Source organism: Stylophora pistillata, chromosome 7, assembly GCF_964205215.1.
Source record: "Stylophora pistillata chromosome 7, jaStyPist1.2, whole genome shotgun sequence".
NCBI lineage: Eukaryota > Metazoa > Cnidaria > Anthozoa > Scleractinia > Pocilloporidae > Stylophora > Stylophora pistillata.
In genome coordinates, this window is record NC_142525.1 from 2,849,404 (window position 1) to 2,858,948 (window position 9,545).

General features: G+C 39.5%; 2 protein-coding genes across 3 annotated transcripts; both read left to right on the top strand.

Annotated features, from left to right (window-relative positions):
- Positions 1 to 758: 758 nt before the first annotated feature.
- Positions 759 to 3,576, top strand: LOC148726152 (uncharacterized). Its single transcript, XM_088726946.1, has 5 exons — positions 759 to 1,289; positions 1,374 to 1,537; positions 1,935 to 2,147; positions 2,445 to 2,549; positions 2,841 to 3,576. The coding sequence occupies exons 1-5, from the start codon at positions 1,262 to 1,264 to the stop codon at positions 3,345 to 3,347; spliced, it is 1,017 nt and encodes a 338-aa protein (XP_088583072.1). The 5' UTR covers positions 759 to 1,261; the 3' UTR covers positions 3,348 to 3,576.
- A 1,147-nt stretch (positions 3,577 to 4,723) lies between these two features.
- LOC148726153 (NLR family CARD domain-containing protein 4-like) lies at positions 4,724 to 9,295 on the top strand. 2 transcript variants are annotated; one of them, XM_088726940.1, is made up of 2 exons: positions 4,724 to 5,769; positions 6,437 to 9,295. In XM_088726940.1, the coding sequence occupies exon 2, from the start codon at positions 7,066 to 7,068 to the stop codon at positions 8,362 to 8,364; it is 1,299 nt and encodes a 432-aa protein (XP_088583066.1). In that variant the 5' UTR covers positions 4,724 to 5,769; positions 6,437 to 7,065; the 3' UTR covers positions 8,365 to 9,295. The 2 variants fall into 2 exon arrangements, with proteins under 2 accessions (XP_088583066.1, XP_088583067.1); XM_088726941.1 differs by having other exon boundaries at positions 4,725 to 5,769; positions 7,143 to 9,295.
- Positions 9,296 to 9,545: the final 250 nt, after the last annotated feature.

The following is a 9,545-nucleotide window of genomic DNA, read 5'->3' on the forward strand; positions in this document are numbered from 1 at the left end:
CGAAACGTCGGCTTTTTTACTCGTTACGGTGGCCAATTTAGAACTTCAACTTAGTTGATATAACCAAATTATCTTTCAATTATGGTCTGGGTCTAGGTCTGGGCGAAACGCTTTGTGTGCGAAACTCGTTATGGGCAAAACCCGCCGCTTCCGAAGCAACTTCTAAAATCACGTTTATCGAATTGCTTAATTTACTGGCGAACAATTTCTAATTCCGTCGGGCTGAGAAACCAAGTATCATTCGCTCCGACGAAGGGCTAACGCTCGAAACGTCAGCTTTTGTAATCATTACGGTGGCCAATTTACCATTTCAACTTTGTTGATATATCCAAATTATTTCGTTACTCCCACCGACGCAGCCCCAAACAGTTTCTTTCGAAACTATCAGCCTTTATTCAAGTATCATTGGTTATGACCAGAATCTCGGTCATGACTTTTTTCATTTGTTGGCTCTAACAAGAGCCGTTTTATGGAATCTATTCGGACCTGATTTCACAACTTGCTCTAGTCCAGTTCATGTTCCAGCGCGTCCAGACTCGTCAGTGTTGAATCGATGGTCTTTTTGAGATCATGGTACTCCTTGAAGTACTGCTGCAAAACTATTTGGGCATCGTAGGGAATAGTTGAATCTGCTAGAACATCTAGTAGAATACACAGCATCTGCTGTCTATTTTCTGCTGATCTCTCGACCAATTCTAGACGCATTGTACGTATGGAGTCAATGATAACAACAGCTTCAAAGTTGTCCATAGTTGATCTAAAACACCTCTGAAGGAACGTGCCACAAATAATATTATCTTAGTGCGGACTTCTTAGGAAAAAACTGCAGTGTACTTGATCGTTTTGTGATTTGTCGATTAGTCGTTGGATTAAAATAAATATTACCATATACTTGTTTTTCTATTGTTCTTTTTTACTCCAATAAAAAAGCGAGATTTTCGATCCTCCTCATTAAGGATTCTTGGTATATAAAGGCATTTTACTCTTCACTGTTTCTCAATCATTTCTAACGACATTGTTTGACCCGAAATGGCTTTAACTGTAAGACAATTGTGCAAAGAAAGCAGCAGACGACCCCGCAAGGCTCTGTTTTTTTTTCCGAGACGAGAAGAAGACGGGAATCGCGCCTACACGCCTCATCATTGGAAATAGTATAGATTTAAAAGAAGGAATGGCGGTGACCGTTAACTGGCAAGGAAGAAAGGTACCCGCTGAACTCTTAGCCTTAAGTGGTAAGTAATGCCTTTCACATCTCGATTACATGGCAGAATTCACAGGAATACATTTGTGTAAGTCAGTTTTATTGCGAATACTCGCTTAAGCGACAAGTCTGAGTTGTAACTAATTGTCGTACTTACGATTTGTTCTTGTAGACGACGAAGAAGTCTTGAATCAGAAAGACTTGGAGTGGTGCGAAATAAACTTACCGCCGTTACCAAGTCTGGACTGCAACCAACAGCCGGATTCAGACTCTAAGGAAATTGCCCAACAACCGTCCCAAAAGAATGAGGTACAGCGGCCCAACAAGTCAACCAAGGTAATTCTGATTACTACATGGTGCTCTTTAGTAACGCGTTTCATAAAAATGTCGATAACGCCGGCCACTTCCAAATTCAAAGTGGTATTTTTACCTTCTTGTGAAGCGTAAATAATTGAAATTAATTATGTAATGCACGAGCTACCTTTATGATTCTATTATAGTTTTATGTCAGTGGGCATTTACCATCTACAGCGATCGTTTTATATAGGTTATAACTATTTTTGAACGTGACTTTTGTTAATAACCCGAACATCAGGAAGTCTAAGATCACGTTTTCTTGCGCGAGACAAAGTGAACGAGCGTGTTTCAACATTGTATTATCACATTTAAGTTTTCAGATGTTATACTACCATAACAGACTTTCGTTTTGATAAATGTTGTATTGATCTTTTAGGTGAAGGCTGGGCAGAAAAAACTTTCCGCAACTCCCGTTGACCCATACCAAGAGTTTTTGGCAGAACAGAAGAAAAGAGAGGCTCAGTGGTGTGAGGAAACTAAAGCAAAGAAAGCACGAAATGAGGAAAAGGAGGCCAAGAGTTTCAGTGCTGGTGCGACTGCAGAAGATGTTGCTTCCATAAAGCTGCTGCTACAAGAGAGTATCTGTAAGGTAAGCATAACAACAATGCGTTACTTGTTGAGAAAATGTCGCTTGGAAAGTCCTTTTCAGTTTTTTTTCTCTGAATTCAACACGCTTAACTACGTTACGGACACCCAGTGTCAACAATGAGTTTCTAAAGCAAGCCTTACCTTTGGATGACGTCTAATTACTTTTTGACTGAGTAATTTATAAATAATCGTCTTAATACGGAAACCTCATTTTACAGACACTTTCTTTGGTTTTGCCTGATGTTTGATTGTTCACTTTTTTTAATTAACTGTTCATTTGTTTGTTTTACTCAAATAGATGATGGAGAAATTCGAGGACGCCCTGTCTGGAGTGGAGAGAAAAATCACAGTCCGATTGGGTAGAATTGAGCAAAGATTGGATTCTTTAGAGCAAAACGTTATGGTAAGTTTTAATGTCTTTTTCGTTTACGCCTTTAAAGACGGAGTTCTCGGTAATGGAACTACTGGTTTGACAAACTTTGTTGCAGAAGACTAAACTGTTTGAGTGCCTCTAAACTCTAATTAAACCGGTTTAAGAATTATAAAACACAGGGTATAATGAAATAAGGCCATCAAAAGCTAGCGGTTTCAATTTATTTTCTACTTACTCGACTTAATCAAACCAAAATGGCCTTTATTTATTTTTTTAATTCCCTTGCTACAAAATGACATATGATTTTTAACTTTTTAATAGATACAACAACCAGAAACTGAGCAGCCATTATCAGCCAGCAGTATCCTTCAGCAGGATGATCTTCAAACTATAGATTCTGTTGCCTTGGCCAGTCTAAACGAAGATATGGACATCTTCGCGCTATCTCCAGAAACACCAACGGTTCCGACTCCGCCTACAGCTTCAACTTCTTCAACCCCTGCAACCCAAAGCTTCCACGCATTAACAGAAGCTCAAGTTGGCGATGAGCTCATTGGTAGCTGCGTGACCCCAAGAAAGCTACCAGTCGTGAAGAACATTCTGCAGAGCGGATCGGAACGGCACAAATGCGCGCTTAAGCTTCTGCCATACTTCTTTACTAAAGATGAGATGAGCACCAGCAACACAGACGGAACACACCAGAAACTTCCCCTAGACACTACGAAACTAAACTCATTAAAAGTGTTAGTTTTTTCTAGATTTCCAGTCGAGTCCTCTGCGGAGAGAGGCAAAATAAATCAAGGGCAAAATAAATCAAAGGCAAAATAAATGCTAAGTGTCGTTTAAGTAAGCATATTATAAAGCAAGCAGGCGACAGGTAGACTTAAAGAGAGTTTTTAACTAAGGCTTTTCGCGATTGTTTCAATATTTGTTTCTACTATTATGATTGTTGAGGATTCATTGAGATTACTGTAGGCTTCTCGTTTTCAAGTTATTGATGTAAAATGGTTGTAGAGACCTTCAATTTTATTTAAAGTTTTGGTTTTCTTTGTTGGAAGAGGGATGTGATTAGCTTACGAAAACAGATGTTCGTTAGTTAAGACAAGGAGAGCGAGATTTGTTTTCATGATTATGCAAATTTATTTCGAGTGACGTGTACGGCAAAATTTACAAAATCCGTGGCTATCGAGTTTCTCATCTTTTATTTCCATCGATTAAAAGGAAACAGAAATTGCTTTATAAAAGCTGTAATTACACATTACTTTACGAAATCCAATGCTAGATGAAACACGAGCGAAAGAAAGTTGAGTTTTGTTACATGCACATGCAAAATTGTTTCGATTAACCGACGGTGAAATCTACAAAATCAGCGGCATTTCTTAACGTTTTTCACTTGAGAGTGCGTTTTCATTTCAGTCAATACGTAGAAACAATGTAGGAACATGGGAAAAAATGAGTTTGCTTCTCAATTCTATTTTCTTTCTATCGAGAATGTTCAGTCCACATGGTATGATTGACAGATTGCTTCAAACGCATTGCGAGCTCTCCAGGGCGAGACTCGCTCTCGGCTCGCTTCACTCGCCAGTGGATAGCTTAATGGCAGGCTAGTAATTTAATTTTACTTAGTTTTCTATCGTTATCAGTCGAATATTATTAGCATGAAACGTCAGTGTTCCGCATCAACAATTCGTATAATTGTTCACAACGGTTTCTGATCGATATGTGCATGGCTTCCCGCTGTTCTTTAGCCCTCCTTATCCGTTCAACGTTTTTGTCCATCCGTTTAACGTTTTGAGCAATCTATTAATAGATGCTGTTCAACCGTTTAACGTTTTAAGCCATCCGTTTATTTTTTTTCTCGGCCGTTTAACGGTTCACGGAATCCGTTTTTGGACTTTGCTCTACCATTTAACGCTTTGGACTATTCGTTTAAACGGACATGCAAACCGTTTAAACGCCCTTACTACCCGTTTACTATCCGTTTACAAACCGTTTATTTTGTGGGAAATTAACGTCTCCTACCCCAACCCTGCAAGAGACAGGACCTCTATTTATTCGTCCCTATCCGATAAGACTAGAATATCGAACCATTTCTTGATGTTATATAAAGGTAGCAAATTCTTCTCAATTATTCTAAGACCCTGAGTGTTGGTCCAGCCGGGCCTCGACCTCCCGCACAACAGTCCAGCGCTCTATCCATTGAGCTAACCGGGAGGCAGTTAATCAAATTCTATGGAAATGTTTATATGCTGCTGGTGTTTTGTAGATGCAGTCTGATAATATAGGATAGCTATTGAATCCCTGCATAGGCCTTGATTTTGTTCCAGACATAAAGTATTCAAAGTATTGGGTCTTTTTACAGGAACACAGACTAAGTTGAATTCTTTGTTAGAACCCCACGGAGATGACCTTGGTTAAATGGCTTTTTTTCGAGTTTCTGGTAACTTTGCCCAAATTGAATTTAGGCTCATTTATAATACATTCCTTACTTTAATTGATCTCCATAAATGAACATTCTGTTTACAATTACGAACTTACAACAAAGTTATGTGTTGGAACTCTCCTTTGTAAAAAACATTAGAAGTGGTTTTGAAACGCTGAAAACCGTTTCATGTACATAACTGAGAATTCTGCTACTTTTGAAAGTTAGGAAGGTATTCTTTATGATCGGCTATAAAAGTCAAAGTGAGTTACCTGTGCACCACTTGATCTCACGTTTTGTTACAACTCCTTCAAGGTACTGAGCTGGTGGTGCGATGGGGTAGTGGCCGTAAAGGAACAGGTGGTATTCTAAGGTGGGGAGGGGGGGGGGGAAAGGGGCTTCTAATGTCTTAAGTGGCAAGGGGTCTCCTTGGCCGCAGCTCACCTCCGTGCACCTTAACTCGAGGACAAAGGAGAGGAAGGAAGCACGATAACCTGGACTACATTGTATTGCCCCCTGAAAATCTCTTTAGTGCCCTAAGATAACCTTGGTGGAGGAGCGTCTTTGAGTTTGTTGCCAATTTTTCTAATTTTCATGTTCTTTACTGACAAGGGAAGCGGATAAGATGAAAGATAAACCTCTCCCAAAAAAAATTGATGTTTTCTTTCTTAATGTTACCAAGTTAGAAATACCATGTTGAAATAAACTCAAGCTACAAATGTACATGTTTGCTATTAATACTAGGTTCAAGTAAATTTCAAATGATGAAACGAAAATCGGATGACTTGACGAGCGGGCTTCCACATAACAAGAGACCTAGGATGGAAGGTAAACGTTTTTTATGTTGTAAATGTTAATACAAGTATATGTATGTTCTGTGAAGTCAAAAGGAGACACAATTCTTTATTAAATTTCTGGGGGTGATCATATCACCTAGAACCTCATGGAAAATTCAACTTGACAACGGGTTAAAGATAGATTACAATGTGATGCCAGAGAGGCAACTTGAGACACATTCTTTTGACAATGGTTGGGTCTCGCCTGCACTGGTAGCAACACAAAATAAAGCAAACAGCTACAAAGCCAAATGTCGTGTCTTCTTCCGCCAAGAATAACAACGAGTTGTTTCTTTAGTTTATTCTGTAGGTCTCTTGATTTAAGGTTTTCAAGTGTAGTCACGAAATCTCGAGTTTTTAGTCCGCGTTTTGGTCCGAGTTTTGGTCCGTGTTTTGGTCGGAGTTTTGGTCCGATTCCATGGGAACTTCCGGGTTATAAACACAGCAGATGGGTCCCATGATCAAATTAGTTCTCTACAAAATTACAAGATACATTATCCAATTTAAAATGACTGCACTTCGAGTAATATTAATAAGGACACTTTCTAAATGGATAATAAGAAATATTTTGGATTAATATGAACATTTTTCATATCTATCTTGCCTTTTATTGATTTCTTTTCTTCTTTCTCATCTCTGCGTGATAAACAAAACAATAGGTCGCTTGGAGCGATGAATCGGCTTTCGGCGACAACATTTTTGTAGATGGGCGTGGGGATTTTTCTCTCTTAAATGCTGTTTTATGGTGTCATTAAGTATGGAAAAGCTTCAAAGTGTTCAATTCAGGCGTCAACCATGGGTTGAAGGCGTAAATTCCGTAAATAATCGAGTCCGCTTTTTGTGCATTGTTGGCTGGAGTTTTCGGAACTGAGCATATTACGTTGACCGGCTGTACTAGAAGTTGGCCGAAACCGCAACATACTTCTATATCTCCATAATCCTCCAACCTACTCTAGTTGGTTAGCTTGAATAAATATATCGTTGGGAAGAAATTGGAATTTTGCGCTGAGCCCAGATTAAAGTTGCATATTTACGGTCATGACGGCAAAAGCAAAGTAGGTGTCAAACTGAAGAGTAATTTTCAGTGTAAAAAAAAAAACGGTTGAAAAAGAAAAACGTATATGCTTTGCTCTCACAAAGGATCGATCTAAATACGCGAAGCAAAAAAATTCCTCAAACGAGAGTTTTGTGAAAAGACGAGTAATTCAATTGGTGCCATTTTTGATGAGCGGCGCTGTTATAAAACAGGCCTTTGAAGTACTGAAGCGATTTGCGCTTGGAAAAAACCATGTTTTACAATATTTCGAAAAACCAGTGTGGTATCTATAGTTTGACTCGACACCTTACGAGAACTATTTTTATTAGAGATGGTTATGATCCCACTGGAAGGATTGAGAACATTCGCCAACTCTATAAAACCCGCGAGGGTACGACAAACCTCCTTCCCTGGTGTGAAGACTTGAACTTTTCTTTTGGAGACCTCTACACCAGACTTAAAGTCATCTACAAAGAGAAAACGAGAGGAACAGCTACGGAACGAGTCGTCACGATGTCTGAAATCTTCAACCCGCACGAAGAATGTGAAGAGCCAAGAGTTGTGTTAATAGAAGGGAAGCCTGGTATGGGAAAGACAACTTACTGCAAAAGAATTGTTTTCGACTGGGCCACTCAAAAACGCGCAACCGGAAATTACTTCGCAAAATTCCGCATAGTGCTTTTGATTAAATGTCGTGAAGTTCAGTCTGACCTTTGGGAAGCCATTGATGATCAACTTCTACCTCGAGATATCGGTGACGACCAAAGAAAGAGATTCCTCGACTTCATTCGCCACAATCAATCTAAAGTTCTCCTGGTACTCGATGGATTGGATGAAGTTTCTGAGATGAAGCTACCAATGTTTTCAGCAATTATTCAAGGCCGAGCGCTGCCAAAATGTCGCGTGGTTGTAACTGCACGGCACGAGGCTGGAGTCAAAGTTCGAAAATACTGCGACACGCTGATAGAGGTGGAGGGATTCACTGAAGAAGATATGAAAACCTTCATCAAAAAGTACTTCAGAAGGAAGACAAACCTGGCCGAACAGCTTATCGGACGATTGCATGACGATAACACCTTACATGAAATTTCGACGAATCCTCTCAACATTGCGCTTCTTTGTCTGGTCTATGAAGATTTGAGAGGTGTATTTCCTGAAAGCAGAAGTAAGCTGTACATGGACATAGTGGATTGTATACTAAGAAGATACAGAGCAAAGAAACAACTTTCAGAAGTCGAAGAGGACCCTGTTGGACTTTACGAAAGCCAACTGAACCACCTTGGCTCGATAGCTTTGAAAGGTTTATTAGAAGACAACTTGGACTTTGACGACAATGAGCTTGGAAAACACAAAGGAAGTGATCTACCAGAACTTGGATTTCTCTCTGTTCAGCCCGGACGCAGTAAACTCCGAGCTACTAGACGTTATGGCTTTCTTCACAAGACTTTTCAAGAGTTCTTCGCCGCCTTGAATCTCGTTTGTCAGCTTATCAATAAGGAAATTAGCACGGACAGCATAGCTGTTGACAGACGATATCGCCACGAGCTGTAAGAAGTGCTTCTATTCACATTTGGCATTCTAGCCGCACGGTGCGAGGAAACAGCAGAGAACCTTACGAAAAGTATGGCGACACAGTTAAACCGGGAAGTCCGGAATAGGGAAGCCGGAAATAGTATGACTGTTATATAAGAGTGCATTTATGAATGCAAAAATGAAAATTATTAGAAGACAACTTGGACTTTGACGAGAAGGAGCTTGGAAAAAAAAAAAAAGGAAAGCGATTTACCTGGATTTGCATTTCTGTTAGTTCAGCCCTGAGGTAGTAAACTAAGACCGACTAAACGTTATGGCTTTCTTCACAAGACTTTCCAACAATTCTTCGCAGCACTCTGTCTCGGTTGTCAGCTTATCAAGAAATAAATAAGCACAGACAGCATAAATGCTGACAGACGATATCGCTATCAGCTGAGAGAAGTGCTTCTGTTTACATTTGGCATTCTGGCAGCGCAGTCCCAGGAAAAATTCATCTCTAGAAATGTTATTTCTGAACGGAAATAACATTTGTGAAGCTGGTGCTGCTGCTCTGGCTAAGTAATTATTTGAAAGAAAACACATCTCTAGAAGTGTCGAATTGACCTTTGAATTATTTTGGTAATTCTGGTGCTGCTGCTGCTCTGACTGCTGTGCGAGAGTGTCATCCATCTCTAACCGAGTTAGATGGGCTTCCCCTGAAATTTTATACTCTGTGCTCTGACCAATTTTAAGAAGTGATAATGTAGCGAATAATCAGGGATTCGCGGCTCTTACCCTAAGCAGGGTAGATCATGGTACAGTAGCTTCTAATTATCGATATAAATATTAATGCAAGACTTATGTAGCATCTATTCACTAAGATTATTTAATTTAGTAAGAGCTTCATTTGAACGATAAATGTACTTCTTAAGACTTTTAACTGATGTAAATAAAAGTATTTTCAGCAGAATTTCAAGGTTTCTCCATGTATTCTCTATGTGTGTTTAGTTATTTTTTTCCTGCATTCTTCCGGAAAATCTGTTTGATCTCGATGCCCCTTCGTTTTCTGTTTCCTTACTTCATGTCAACTTTTTTGCTTGAGATCTTTTGGAAATTGACGCAATTGGTTCAATGTGGTATGTATGCTTTAGGAATTCGGTTTTACTTTGGTAATGATTACTGGATGAACGAGTGAATTGTCTTGCTAATTGAAAAAAGGC